Source organism: Microtus pennsylvanicus, chromosome 19, assembly GCF_037038515.1.
Source record: "Microtus pennsylvanicus isolate mMicPen1 chromosome 19, mMicPen1.hap1, whole genome shotgun sequence".
NCBI lineage: Eukaryota > Metazoa > Chordata > Mammalia > Rodentia > Cricetidae > Microtus > Microtus pennsylvanicus.
In genome coordinates, this window is record NC_134597.1 from 13,500,086 (window position 1) to 13,515,973 (window position 15,888).

General features: G+C 40.0%; 1 protein-coding gene across 4 annotated transcripts in view; it reads right to left on the reverse strand.

Annotated features, from left to right (window-relative positions):
• The window catches only part of Cttnbp2 (cortactin binding protein 2), a 154,505-nt gene that overhangs the window by 88,258 nt on the left and 50,359 nt on the right, over positions 1–15,888 (reverse strand). For all 4 annotated transcript variants that reach the window (XR_012908571.1, XM_075953866.1, XM_075953867.1 and 1 more), the window contains exon 3: positions 857–1,078. Coding sequence is in view for 2 of the 4 variants with exons in the window: in XM_075953866.1 (XP_075809981.1) it covers positions 857–1,078 (222 nt within the window). In the remaining 2 variants the exon portion in view is untranslated. The remainder of the gene's footprint in view (positions 1–856; positions 1,079–15,888) is intronic.

Consider the following 15,888-nt stretch of genomic DNA (forward strand, 5'->3'; position numbering starts at 1 on the left):
ATACAAGACTCCTTAGGATAAAATGATGATTAAAACATTTAGTATATGCTCCTTGCTTAATATTGTTTATAGTGGTTGTAATTCTAATTTTTATATTTGATATCTGGTCTTAGTGTATATAGGTTTGCATTGGGTTTGAAACTCTCATATTTAGCCAAAACAGGGAGGTGATGAGGAACCTCCTTTAGCCAATGGCCTTTAAGAAGCTGGACCAGGTTAGGGCATGACTTAGGGACCAAAAAGCCATGGTCATGCTCAGCTCAGCCTCTTCTTCTCTTGCTCCACACCTTGATGTTGGATCTCTGTTCCTGTTTGTGAGTTTTCCCTTTTAATAAAGAATAACCTTAGAATACTCTATTCGGAGTTATTTTAGGATTATTTGACTAGTCTTTCTCCCCAGTGGATGCATTCCTCATCATTACTCGGGATTGTTTCATCTTTCCATCTTCCTGCCTCAGCTGTCACAACACCTGGGACTGCAGGTATGATCCTCTGTGCCTGCCTGTGAAGCATTTTAAATAGATTGTAGATAAACTAAGTTGGGGTTGCTTGCACATGACTGGAAGGTTCTGGTTGAACTGTAGAAAGAAGCCACTGTGTGGCTAATTTCATTTCACTGCCCTAGAGAAATGAGGCCCACTGTCACCAGATCCATATTTTAAATAAAATATTAAACATTCCATGAAAATATTCATTTGTCATACTTTTATGATTTGGTTATTTTTAGTTACATTATATGCTTAGAAAAACGTACCATATTCCTTCCTAAAAATGTAATATTAACAAACCAGCCACCATCAGAGATGGATTCGTTGTTCCACACTGCTACAGAAGAAACAACTGCCTGTCTCAGTACCTTTTTCTGCCTGCTCTCAGCGGCAGCCAGCTGTGTGGACATCCTTTCTTGCATTTTTCTGCAGTGGGCCATGACAGCTTCAAGAATGGAGAGTGGGTTGGTGCAGACTGGCTTCTCTTTGTCACCAGCACCTGCTTCGTAGTCTCTCTGCAGTGCCAGGAAGGGGTCGTTTAGGTTAAATCTCCCATACCGTTCCTGGATAAACACCTCCTTCCTGCGAGCCTACAATAGAATTGGAGAAATGCATTAAAGAAATAAATGGCACTAACGGAAAGATATTTAACCCAGAGGTTCTGAGACTTCTTTTTTGAATGGTACTCAGGGTTACTATAAAGGTTGATAGTGTTGCCAAATGGTTAGCCAAGCCAGAAGGAGCCCACGTCTAACAAGCTTGGCAAGCCATTTTGCCTGTTTCCAAAGTTTCTTGGCAGTATAATTGAGATATTGGGTGTCCCCAAGACCCAAATACAGAAAGCTTGGGACCCAGGGTTTGTTGCTACTGGGAGATGGCAGAAATTTTAGAACAGTGGTTCTCAACCCTCTGGGGTCCCATGACTCTTTCATGGGGGTTTCTTAAGATCATTCAACAACATAGGAATTTACACTACAGTTCATAACAAAATTACAGTTAAGAAGCAGAAACAACAATAATTTTATGCTTGGGGGTCACCACGGCATGAACTGTACTAAAGGGTCGCAGCATTAGGAAGGCTGAGAAGCACTGCCTTAGGAGGTAGATGGGAATCAGACTACTGGGAATATGTGCTTGAGGGTAGCATTAGAACCAAGATTCTTTCTCCCCTGTTCACTTCACAGGCTGACCTCCTGAGGCAACCAAGTCTCCTGCATAGCCGAGTCCCACCTTGACGTACCACACTCTTGTGACCGTGACCTCTGAAACTGATCCACAGCAAGCCACTGCTCTTCTTGATTGTCTTAGATATTTTGTCCTGGTTACTTAAGGCTAACGCACGTCACATTGGAATGATGTTCTCAGCGGTTGGAAGACTGCTCAGTGGGTTAACAGCGCTTGTTCCGCAAGCAGGGGGGCATGAGCTCAATCCTTACCACCCACATTATGAGCCACGGGTGCAACACGCAAACCATAACCCCACCACTGGGAGGGGCGGAGACAGCAGGATCTGTTTCGTTTCTTTTTCAGTCACCCTGTCCCAAAGGCTGAGCCCCAAATTCAGGCAGAGTCTATGGGAATAAGGGAATAAGGCAGAGAGCAATAGACCAAGGCTTCCAATTTCTTCCTCCAGTGGTGTAGGAGGTTCTTCTCTATTTATGTTGCTTTCGTTGGTTGAATAAAGAAACGACCTTGGCCTTTTAATGGGGCAGCTCTTAGGTGGGTGGAGTAGACAGAACTGAATTCTGGGAGGAAGAAGGCAAAGTCAGAGAGAGCTGCCATGGAGCCGCCCACCACGAAGCTGCCAGGTCAGACATGCTGAATCTTCCCCGGTAAGCCACGGCCTCGTGGTGACATACAGATTATTAGGAATGGGTTGAATCAAGATGTGAGAGTTAGCCAATAAGAGGCTAGAGCTAATGGGCCAGGCAGTGATTTAATTAGTACAGATTTCCGTGTGGTTATTTCAGGGGATAAGCTAGCTGGGTGGTGGGACGCAGCCCACCGCTCTCAAACAACACTCCAGCCTCTGTATAGGTACACAGGAACATGCACACATACATGTAATATACACGTGGTGAGGGGAGAAAGGGGGAAGGGGAAGAGAACAGACACACAGAGGGAGAGTGAATATGAATGCCTTTTACACTAAAATTGATATAAGTAGAACTTTCCCATAATACTTTATTTCTCCAAGGATCTGGATTACATAAGTAAAGTCTTTGTAGTTTTATATAAAATCCATGAGGCTGGAGAGATGGCTGAGGACTTAAGAGCACTGGCTGCGCTTCCAGAAGATCCAAGGTTGATTCCCAGCGCTCACAGGGCAGCTGACAGCCGTCTCTAACTTGGGTTCCTGGGGATCCAATGCCCTCTTCTGGCCTCCTGAGGCACCAGGCAAAAATGTGGTGCTCAGACATACATGCAGACAAAATACCCATACATCGAATACATAGATAGATATAGATAGATTAATAGACAAAATATTTAGAAAGTCTTTTTACAAAAATAAAATAAAATTCATGATCACTGCCAACTATATCGATGTATCAAATTATTATATTGTCAGCCATAAATTTCTATAATTGAAAACATTTTAGAAAAAGCCAAATTAGAAGTTTTGATAATTAAAATTAACCTTAGGAAAAGTACCTCTATCTTTACAGAATTTATATTTCAAATGGTAATCAATCTAACTAACATCCAAAAATAAATTTGGTGTCTTGGTCCTAGCCAGAAAGGCATCGTAAGGATATTTGATGAAAAAAATAAAATAACCTGTAAAATTTATTATATAAGAAAATGTATTTGTAAACGTTTATCAAACTGTAAAGACCTACAGAATAATTGAGAAAATAAAATAATACCCTTATTGTGGGAGGGCATTAATATATATATAGTTCTCGGATTCCCAGGAAAGAATGCAACCTTGTTTTACTCCAAATGTCAGCCCATCAGTGACAAAATTAATTTCACACTTATGTAATGAACACCAAATGAAATTTTCTATAAATAGTCTATGATGGTCTGTATACAAAATGGAAAGTAGCAGTAGAAATATACCGAAGACTACTTACTTCCCTGATTTAGGTCATTCTGAAATAGCTACCAAAGACATTTACTGACACTGGAAAAAAATACAATAAATCAAGGCTAATTTTCTCAAATGTCAAATGTTTTCTCAAGAACTATTGCACACAGCTCCCTCCTGCAGCACAGCTGCACAGATTTTCCATTTTTAGGTGACTGTCAGCAAGCCAAAACCAGATAAACACAAGTGGCTTACCATGGGGAAATCTAACATGCTTTTTTTCTAGTACCAAATTAGATTAAAAAGTAAAAAAGCATTAAAAAGTTCCATTTCCTTAAACTACCTTTCAGTGGCTTTCAGAAAATGATTTTAAATTTAAAAAAAAATAACAAGGTTTGGGAGCTAAAAGTTTTCATACTTCTAGGTTCTTCAAGGCCAATTATATAATCAGTGCATAGGTTAAGTATCGCGTCAGAGATTCAAGTTCAAAACCAAAGCCATTTTGTATGTCACTTCCCCCTTACTATTGGTGTGATGCATCACCCCTGGATAAGCCCGGATAACCCTGGGCTTTTCCTAATTGCCATTATCCAATGGAAGTCCTGCAGTCGTCACACAGCAAGCCAACAGCCATATATGGGAAAGAGGCACTATGACAGTCTCTCTCCTTCCATCCTCTCCTTTTTGCTCCTTCTGAGTTGAGAACACTGGAGGCCGGTGCCCATGGAGATGAGGGAGCCATATGCTCCGTGACTGGTTCCTCAGCATCTCAACATGGAAACTGTGCCTAGCTTTCTTCGCAAAGTACTAGGTGATTCGAAAGGATCCTTCCTTTCCCTCCGTTGGGACTGTTCCACCCAGTTCCCTCAAGGCATTCCATGATTTAAGACACATTACCTAATCTCCAGGGCTCATTACGAAACGGGATATTTTGTTCAAAGGCCATGAAAAACTTGAAGGTGGCAATGTCATAGCATTCAACAAAGTGTGGGGCTCTTTGGAATGTGGGGGCTACGAGACAGGAAGCCAGCTCGGCCTGTACTCCTTATGGTGCAGCATTGGAGATGAAGTTTCTGCTGACAGAGGGAGGCCCATGTTTTTCTGCATGCTGTATGCTGCAGCAGGGAGGCCCATGTTTTCTGCATGCTGCTATAGCAGAGAGATGCAGCCTGACTCCCCTGCTGTCATGCCACCTGGTCTCTGGGAACTACTCATTCATCTTTATTCAAACAAGAAGTCATAGTTTCTATAAGATGACCTCAGGAGCCAACTTTCCAGTTCCACAAAAATAGCTGCTGGCTCAACGCTCCCTCCTCCGCCTGGCCCACCAGATCTCTAGCGTCTGCAGTGAGTCACTAAGTTCGAGTGTTGCATATGTTACTGGAGGGAGAACCCAGGACCTTGAACACACTAGGCAAGCACTCTATTATAAACTATATCCCCAGCCCTAACACCAAATTGAAGCAAGTTCTCACTAAATTATCCAGGCTGGCCTTGAACTTGTAATTCTTCCCAGTCTCCCAACTGCCAGGAACCCAGGTATCACAGTCCTGCTCCTCCATGACCATCTAAATTGTTTTCTTGTAGTTATGTTCTCTCTCTTTCATTAATTTAAATCAACCGCTCCCTCTTCTTTCCCTGCCCCAAGATTTGATGGGTTTTGGTTCTCTTCAGTGGTCTCTGTCTGCTGAGGAGAGACGTTCCCTTGACGAGGGGTGTGAACAGCATCTTATACCAACGGAGGAACAACTAAATGAAGCAAGACCAACAGCACACCTCTCGGAAGAGACATGATGCTTTGGTAAAAATCTTACTCTAGGAGTGAACATCCAGTTCCACAGCACAGTGCCTGCCTAGCATTTGTGAGATCCTGGGCTTCATTCTCATGCTCAAAACCAAACAACAACAACAAAACTTCCTTTTAAATCTCTAACAACTACAGGGTTTGATATTCTTAAAATAAATAAAAGTTAAAAGTCAAAACTGGATTTCAATTTTTTTTCTCCTGAAAATGTACATCTTGTTCATCACTTCTCCAGTTAATATTTACTATGCATTTCCTGCTCAGATTATACACATTTTTAATATATTTATTGGCCTATGAGGGAAGGGCATGTATGCTGCATCTGTGGGGCTGAGAAGACAAGTTGTAGGACTTGGTTCTCTCTTTCTCCCACATGGATCTCAGGGAACAGGAGCCATATCTTCAGGTCTACTTGGCAAGTATCTTTACCACTGAGGCATTATGCTGGCCCCCAAAATATATTTTAACAATCTATTTTTTATTACTGGACATCTATTTTTTATTACTATACATTACTCATAATAGTAGCTTAAGCAATTTCTCAACACATAATCTACTTTTAAATCTGAGTAACCTTTTGATTACTGAGCTGAAATTAATTTTTGAACCATATAAGATATATTTATTGAGAACACATTTCCAGTTTTGTCCAATAAATTTTATAATCTGAAAATACTTAACACATTTTTTTTGCTACTGTGAAATAATTTTTGTGGTATTTGTTGATTTAGCTTTATCTTAAAATTGTTAACATTGTCTACTGTAACAAGATATGGAATCTATTAAGGTATCTCTGAAATAAATTATAGGAATAAAGAAAATGTGACATATGTATAATTGCATAAAAATATACTATTTTGCCCTCAAATATGAACATTTGACATTTGTGGCAACATGGCTGCCACTGTAAGATGTCGCATGACGTGAAATGAGCTAGAAGTAGAGAAAAACTCCCTATTCACACTGATGTACTGAAGCTGAAACAGGAATGGAGCAGAACAGAACACACTGAATGCTAGGCAACCGGGCAGTGACATTGAGAAGAGCTGAGTAACAATGAGTGCCAAAGTAGAGAGAGGCAGGCAGAACATGTGTAGTCATTGCTGGCTGAGGACAGTCTGTAGGAATTATGCATCCGAAAAAAAACTAGTAGACAGAAGTTCAAAGATTCTCCCAGTGCAAAGAAATGATAAATATGTAAGAGCTGAAAACATAAACAACCATCCAGATTTGAAAGTAACATACTATGTATAGGCATCAAATCAGCAAAATGTCTCCCATAAAGATGCACAATAATTTGCACCAAATAAAAATGTAAAGACTTAGCAGCCTTAATGGCCTATTTGTGGCATTTTAGAATGATAAAAAACCTTCCTTTTGTTGCATAGTTATTTACAAGAAAATCATAAAATAGAAATGCTAATTATTTTGCTTTATAAATATGAATAGTTACTAAAACTTACAACAAAGTGCAAGAAACATACATTAGATTCCTTCAAGGATAGAAACAGCAGCAGTTTAAGTTGCTAAATAGCTATCTATCCATATTCCTGACATCTACTGATTTTAAATGAGAGAAATCAGGACGACTCATTTGTTTTGTGAGAAATTTGCATTTAGACCCCAATCTTGATGACATTTTTCATGTTCCTAAAATCATAGATGGGACAAGTGCCTTAGCTGTGGAGAGACAGTATGGCTACAGCAATTCTTACAAGGAAACATTTAGTTGGGGTGGCTCAGCCCCTTATCATCATTGTGGGGAGCATGGCGGCAAGCAGACAGACATGGTACTGGAGAGATACTGAAGAGTCCTATATCTTGCAGGCAACAGGAAGTTGACTGTCATACTGGGAGTAGCTTGAGCAAAGGAGACCTCAAAGCCACCCCAACAGTGACAACCTTTCCTCCAACAAGGCCACGCCTCCTAATAATGCCATGCTCTGTGAGATTATGGAAGCCAATCACATTTAAAGCACCACAAAGAACATGTGTTCTCTAAACTAACGCCTGAACTCCTGCTGGCATTTTCCATTTTCGGGTATTAATGTCATTCTATGAACATACAAAAATGTCTTTCTATGTTATATATACTCAACATTTCTTACATCCCTGTCTTATCATTACAATCAGTGTTTCTGAAAGTAGGCAATTCTCTGATTAAAGAGGGACTGCTGAGTCCAAGACTGGTTAAGAATGTCGTTGTTCACCTTGACCCAAGAGTTGGAAGTCGCAGATTAAATAATAGCATAAACTGAGGAAAACAGGCTGCAGCGTCTGCTACACTTAATCTTAGCAAAAAGGCGGAGAAGGATGTGATGTCAATGCTTAGTGCACTCCTCCAGTGACATTCAGCAAAGTAGCCACTCAACAACTGAAATGAAAACATCTTCATACGTCTAGTGCTAGAATGCCAGGCCAGATTTGTGGGGGCATGACAAGAAAACCTGACATAAGCAAACTCATGGAGGGAAGGCTTATTTGGGGGGTTCCAGTTTCACGCAAAGGTTCCCTGCATTGATCATTCTACGCCTGTCATGAGACAGAGCATCATGGTGGTGAGAACATATGCCAGAGGCTGATCATCTCTGGCAGACAGGAGAGAGGAAGGAAGGATGACCCGGGAAAAGATAAATCCCTAAAGGACTTGTGCTAGTGACCTACTTCCTCCAATGACGCCACAGAACCTTCCAAAATAATTCAACTAACTGGGGATGAAGTCTTCGGTATACAGGCTCGTTTCAGACCGTAATAAATGTCTTTCTTTTTTCCACTGGTTATGTAAGAGAACTGTAAAAATATGTTTCAATATCCACATGTCCTATCAAAAATGAATGACTTTTTTTCCAGGTGGACTTAGAAAACGGTTGCTTCTAACTAGATACCTGGGAAGGTTTGGTAACGTGGAAACTTTGGGACCTCACTACTAGGTTGGTAGGCATATTTAAATGCCTAACAAGCTAAGCAGCAAACTTGGGGTACATTTGGCAAGCTATTGGCCAATGTGGAATGGCAATCTTCTGGTGAAGTAGTATTGACAAAAGGCATTCAAGCCTATAAAACAAGCAAGCAAACACAAAAAGGTGTGGTTCATTTGTTGCATGGCACCCATAATTCACCTGGTTTGGCCAGCAGGACACCAGCCTGAAATCTCTAATCTCTACAAAGAATCTACCCACTGTACGCCTCACTGGGCTATGTGTTCCTCTAGCATTTTCCTTGGAGCTTTCTCAAATGGATTGCTTTTATAGACGTGACACATCTTAACCCAGCATAAGGAAAACAACACATTCATAATGCATGCTTATTGGATGCCTAAAAGTAGCACTTAACAGACTTAAGCAAACAGAATACGTAGCCCAAAGCCTCCCGAGGAAAGAGCTCATGAAACAGGGTCACAGTCAGAATCTTCACCATAGAACTATTTCTAGACAGCGGCAAGTGAGGACATGTTTACCACCTGACTAAGACGGAGCCAGGGGGTCCCAGGAAGGATGCAAGCCTTTGATCTAATTTTTATCTGATGTCAGATAAAAACAGTTTCCGAAACACCAGAGGGGATCGAAGCATCTGTTCCCTGCGTCATATTTGTTGTTGTTGTTTGCACTCCTGAAGCGGATCCGATGCAACGGGGACTCTGTCAGTACAGTCTTTCTGCAACAGAATCTTTGCAGTCTCTCTGATGAGACTTCAACACTGCATCTTCATCATCACCCTTATCCCTAAGCTGCTTGGGACAGCTTCTTCTCCCTGCCACCTCAAGTATCTCCTACTGATGGTTCTTGCCCACTGCCTCCTCTTCTCCATATCTAAAAATTTACAGAGTTTGGGTCTAAATTCACGCAAGCTTTTGTAGCTTGTCTGAATATCCAAGCCATTAAATTTTTTTAACCTACTTTCCCAAAAATATGCTTATCCATCTTAATATTCTTATACCAAGTTTACCTTTTTTAAGACACTGACCTATATAACAGAGTATTTTTAATGTCTGTTTTGTTTGAGACATAGCCTAAGTGGCTCTTGACCTCTTTACATAGTTGAGGATGATCTTGAACTTCTCCTGCCTCAAACTCACAAGCACTGGAATGATGGGTGCATACCAGCACAGCGGGAGTTACAGTGCTAGAGATCAAACCCAGGACTTTCTGAATGGTTAGCAAACACTCTACCGACTGAGCTACAGCCCCAGCCCATATTTCCTTATTTCCAATAATGGGAGAATGACGGCTGGGTACAGTGGCATATACTAAGACTCCCAGCACTCAAGAGACGGAGGCAGAATTGATGGAGCTCTGGAGTGTGACCCTGGCTGCGGTAACATAGATCTTATTTCTCAAAAGAGCAATTAGTACTGTGTCAGCGATAAAGAATACTAAACATACGCTACAATACTAAATACATATTGTTGTGTATGAAGAGACCATGTAATAAAAAAATGACTTGATGGGGATTTTGCAATGGGTTGAGGAAGCCTTTTTCTTAGTAATTTCATGTAATTTCTTGGATTAAGCCTCAGAATGACTTGAGTGTGAAATGCATTTCAAGAAAATGTCATTTTGAAGACAAAGACTAAATAGTTACATGACTACTCTCCTATAGGCACTTTTAAGTCTAATATATTAGTTAATTTTCTAATGCTATGTTTAAAAACACCATGACCAAGGCAACTCAGAAAAGGAGGAGTTCATTTTGGGCTTACAGTTGCAGAGGCAAAGAGTCCATTACTATTATGGCTCAGAAGCCCGGCACCAAGCACCAGGCATGGTTAAAAGCATAAACAACTCAATCAATTCCTCTTATGAAAAGTTGGAATTATACACATGCATACATAAATAAAATAATTTAAAAGTAATAAAAGACAATATTGTTGACAGCTTAATATTTAATGTGTTTCTTAACTTAATTAATTTCCCCCGACACATGGCCTAGGTAGCAGCCATTATCCTAATTCACATTTTATAGAAAGCGACTAAGGCTTAGAACAGCTAGCCCTAGGTCCCTTAACAGGAGCTGGTATTTCATCTAGGCAGTTTTATTCAAAGCCCATACTTCTGGGTACTGAAAGATAATTCTGACAAGAATATTTGGAAGATGAAAGAGGTATCGAAATTAGATGTCATACACTATTCTACTCAAATCATCACAAAACAAGGTTTGAAAGGCAGAAACTGACAGTATTCAAGAGGTTAGGGCATTGTATTACCACTGTCCTTCTGACCACCTGGTAACAGATTTGATCAGACTTTGCCAGTTTTCTTAAGACTTACAGTAAATAACACACATTGTGTAAAATAAAATTTGACAATTAAGTTCTGTGTAGACATCTTTTTACCGCCCCCCCCCCCAAAGCCCTTATCACTTCAACATTAAAACCACCAGACACCAGCATTGTTATGTGTTATATTGCTTGAAGACTGTGGAGAATGTCTGTGCTCTGCTCTGAACAATGCCACATGACTGTCACGGCCTTGGGTACTAGTGCTTAATAGACCAGGGTTGATGACTGAACTCATGATCTACTCTGACAAGGGGGACTCTCAGTGAGTCAGAAATAAGAGAAAGTTTATCAGAAATGAAAAACAAGAAGCAAGTGTGAACAATAATTTTATCTACGAGTCCATGCAACGGGGGAACAGCTGGATGGGCACGGCCACCCCATGCCCGAAAAAAACACACCCTCCACTCAACTCTGGGCTTCATCCATAAAAAGGTGTTTGAACTGGACACCACCTGTTCTCCTGGGCTCACTTTTCACTGAAATATATAAAGGAAGATCAGTAGACTGAAACAAAAGTGGAGGAACTAGGGATGCCTCAAAAACATGATTGACAGAGGCATGATTATGTTCTTTCAATATCTAAAAGCATTTATCTCCATATTTAAAGGAACCACCACAGGACACTCCACAATTATATACAACATTTTGATTTCCTTTCTCAGTTTCAAATTTTAAAATATTTTAGCATTTGTACATGCTGCCAAATGAAATGAGTATGATAAAGAATTTTAAGAGCCAGTGCTATGTCCAAGATATAATGAGTTGCACAAAATTGGCATCAAATTTTCATGTCTGGCTGGGCTTCTAACACAGGCCGAGGAAACATGCACACTAAATGGAACATGGGGATTTACAAGTCAGAGAGGCTCTTGGCTTCTACACTGCCTCATTCTCAAAGCCTGAGCTATTATGATTCAAAACTGAGATGGGGAAACATGGATTTTTTATTTCCACACAGCTGACATCAAAATTAGATTCATGCAGACCTAAATGTGTCTTCACGGCAAGGAGTTCAAGCACAGCAAAATCAAACAAAAACAACAAGCTCTTGGGAGAAGAAAGGGGTGAAAAATGTCAGCTGTAAATGGAAGAGACAGTAAAGCAGAGATAAGCCATGGCCCTCCGAAATTATTCCTCAGAGAGGCGAGGCACAGCCCAGGCATCGATTTCCCCACTCACGCGGCCATGTGCAGAGAGGGCGGTGATGGTAGACAGTGGAAGAGCAGAGTTTAAAAGTCACCCTGGTTTCTAGAAAAGGATAACTACCAACCTCCAATTATGAGTAGAGTAATACCCGAGGAGCTCATTCTCATGATTCCATTGGAGACAATGCTTCCATGCATGAAGGAATAGAGAAGATACAGAAGAGAAAAGGGGGTTGTCATTTGTCCCCTAATGGATGTCAGATGCAATCCTGAATTAGGCTAGGGAAGAGGCAAGCTTTTAACTACAGCCTCTAATCTCCTTCCTTTGCTACACAGCCTTTCTGCCACCTGCTCGAAGACATCATTGTGTGTTCATAGATAATAATTATTATGGTATAAATATCATAGTGCATATTATAAACCAGAAATCAATTCTGACTTTCATTTATTTGGTTTCTGAGGCAAAACTCTGGAAGGCATATTTCAATGAGCCATGCCTTTTATGCAGCCCATTTTAACAGAACTTATGAATTAGATTGTTTTAACAGATATAATCTTCTCTTCTGACTTCTCCCAAGGCTTTCATTTTGTCTTTACACCACCTGGTACACATTTTCCAGGGCTTATCTCAGCTGAACACACGGGACCTGCTCATCTGTAGAAGCAATGATCTCCCCTCACTCCAAATTTGGTCAAGGATGACAAACATGTAACCTGCACGTTTACTTTCTTACCAAGGGTCAATATTCCTAAGTTAGCAAGATGAAGTAAGGAATTGTTCCAAATGCTGTCTAACCTCATCACACCAAGCAGGCACTCCCCACTGATCAGACCTGGGATGGGGGTGAACAGATCCCTCTGCCATGAGTACTGAATCCTACAGCTCTACTTTCTTCATAGCAGTCACTTATAAGGATGGTAGAAGAATTAATAATTACTGAAAATCAATATGAATACTTAATATTAGAGATCATAATTAAATATAACAGGAATTATTAATAAATATTAACAAAAATGCATTCTATACTGTTTAAAACTTAAAATGTTTTTAAATTTCTTTTTTTAAGATAATGTATGTTTACTAAACAACCTGGGAAAACATTGATAGCATGGAAACAAAATCATTAACAATTCATTCATCAAAATATGGTGCCTGTCAAGCTTTATATTTCTCAAGCTATTTTATCTAAGGATATATTAAAAACCATCATTGAGGACTTCAGAAATAGTATTTTATTTCCCATTGCATTGTCTGAGTATGATTCATTTAAAAGTCTATCTATTTCAATGTTTTAAATAGAAATTAATAACATCCTAACATATTAAAATTTAAAAAGAAATTAATAACATTCTAACATATTAAAATTGTTATATATTATTTACCACTTAGGTTGTTTTCTAACTGCTTTAACAAACCCGGGTATAAATACACTATTAGAAGATATCCATGAAGCTGGGCGGTGGTGGCGCATGCCTTTAATATCAGTATTCCGGAGGCAGAGGCAGGAGGGTCTCTGTGAGTTCGAGGCCAGCCTGGTCTACAAGAGCTAGTGCCAGGACGGGCTCCAAAGCTACAGAGAAACACTGTCTCAAAAAACCAAAAAAAAAAAAAAAAAAGAAAGAAAGAAAGAAAGGAAAAGAAAAAATCAGCCAATCAATGTGATATGACTAGAATAAAGAATCAAAATATTTTCAATCTTTCTGAAGCATATTACCAAATGACTTAGAGATTGTTAGTTTGTCAACTACATATATGGCACTGACTAAGCCTTCACACTTTGGCTTGTTCCAGCCATTATCACTTCACCTAGTTTGCTGCTGTTCTTGTCAATGGTGGTAGTGATGGTTGTTGTGGGGACAACTGGCTTTGTTCGAGTCAGTATTCCTCTGTAACCCAGAACAACCTCAAACTCATAATCCTCCTGCCTCAGCCTTCTGAGAGCTGAGACTATAGCTTACTTTCCTCACTACATCTGGCTCACTTAGTCTTTGGCTGTCTTTAGTGAGGTATACACCCTTCTCTTTCTAACAGGGGCACTAGCCATTACTAAGCTCTAAGAACTCTCTGTGTATTCTGGACCTGTGTCCTTTATTATACGTGTCATGGATATTTTCTTCAACTCTAAAGCTAACTTGTTCATTTTCTTAGATATGACTTGTGTGAATGTTTTTCATCTGTGTTGAATATTTTTAAGTTTCATGTTTTTTTGTGTCCTAAGAAACCATTACTTTATTGGACATTTGAATATTTTCTTCTAAAGTTTTATAGGTTTAAGTCTTAAACTCATCCATTTAAAATATTTAAGGTTTTGAATTAAAACATAATGCTGTTTGGATGCTCACCTTACTAGACCTGGAAGGAGGTGGGAGGTCCTTGGACTTCCCACAGGGCAGGGAACCCTGACTGCTCTTCAGGCTGATGAGGGAGGGGAACTTGATAGGGGGAGGGGGAGGTAAATGGGAGGCGGTGGCGGGGAGGAGGCAGAAATCTTTAATAAACCTTGAGATTTCTGTCCGGTGCTCCAATGTGGGTCTCTGTCTCTGTCTCCTTTCCTCGCCTGATGAAGGTTAATATTCAGGAGGATGCCTATATGTTTTTCTTTGGGTTCTTCTTCTTATTTAGCTTCTCTAGGATCACTAATTATAGGCTCAATGTCATTTATTTATGGCTAGAAACCAAATATGAGTGAGTACATCCCATGTTCCTCTTTTTGGGTCTGGCTTACCTCACTCAGGATAGTGTTTTCTATTTCCATCCATTTGCAAAAGTCCAAATCAGGAGCAGGAGAGAGAGCACGAGCAAGGAACTCAGGACCGCGAGGTGTGCACCCACACACTAAGACAATGGGGATGTTCTATCGGGAACACACCAAGGCCAGCTGGCCTGGGTCTGAAAAAGCCTGGGATAAAACCGGACTCTCTGAACATAGCAGACAATGAGGACTACTGTGAACTCAAGAACAATGGCACTGGTTTTTGATCCTAATGCACGTACTGGCTTTGTGGGAGCCTAGTCAGTTTGGATGCTCACCTTACTAGACCTGGATGGAGGTGGGTGGTCCTTGGACTTCCCACAGGGCAGGGAACCCTGATTGCTCTTCGAGCTGATGAGGGAGGGGGACTAATTGGGGGAGGGGGAAGGAAATGGGAGGCGGTGGCGGGGAAGAGACAGAAATCTTTAATAAAAAAAAGAAATCTTTAATAAATAAATAATAAAAAAAAGAAAAAAGAAAAAATAAACCCTTCCCTCCCCAAGTTGCTTTGGTCACGAACTTTCATCACAGCAATAATAAACCTAACTAGAACAAAAAAAATAAATAAAATAATTAAATTGTTTCTCCCTTTCCCTTCCTTTCCCCAACCCTTTCTTTGAAGCCCCCTTGCTGTCTATCAAATCCATGGCTTTGGTTTCTTTATTTGTTTTTTAAATGTATGTATGTATGTTTGTGTGTGTATATATATTATATATATATATTATACATACACACAAATGTATACACACACAAAACCTGCTCAGTCCATATAAAGATACTTGAACGTGTATGATTTCATACTCACTTATTTTGACCTAACATATGCCTATAGTACTGGGGGAGGCAGTTCCTTGGAGGTGGTTAGTGGTACAAAGCCCCGGGTTCTACCTCAGCGTCAGGGCAAACAAACCAACAAGAAGGGGTCTTGATGTCTGATTTCTCCGCATACAGATCCAATTTTCAATCATTTGCTGGAAAGGGCTATCTTTACTTTTCTGATTTTACTTTTTTGTTTGTTTGTTTAAACTGCATGTGTGGGTCAGTCTCTGGATTCTTTATTAATCCTGCTGATGCACTTGTTTATTTGCTTGATTTATAATAAATGTTGCAATCAGACAAGAGAAGTCCTTCCTTGAAAAATTCTTTCAGAAATGCCTTTGTCTTCCCAGGACTATTTTTATTCTATTCATTCTATTCTAATTAAATACATCAATTTGTATTTAAAAGCCTCCTACAATATTTATTTGCTTTGGGGATGTCTTTATAGTCTTGGTATTTTTTCCCCCAGCAAAACAGCTCTGTGCCAGCAATCTTTTGTTAGGTTAATTCACTATGTATTGTGTTAGTTGTATCTCTACTGAAGATAGGAATTTTCCAATTTCTATTTAT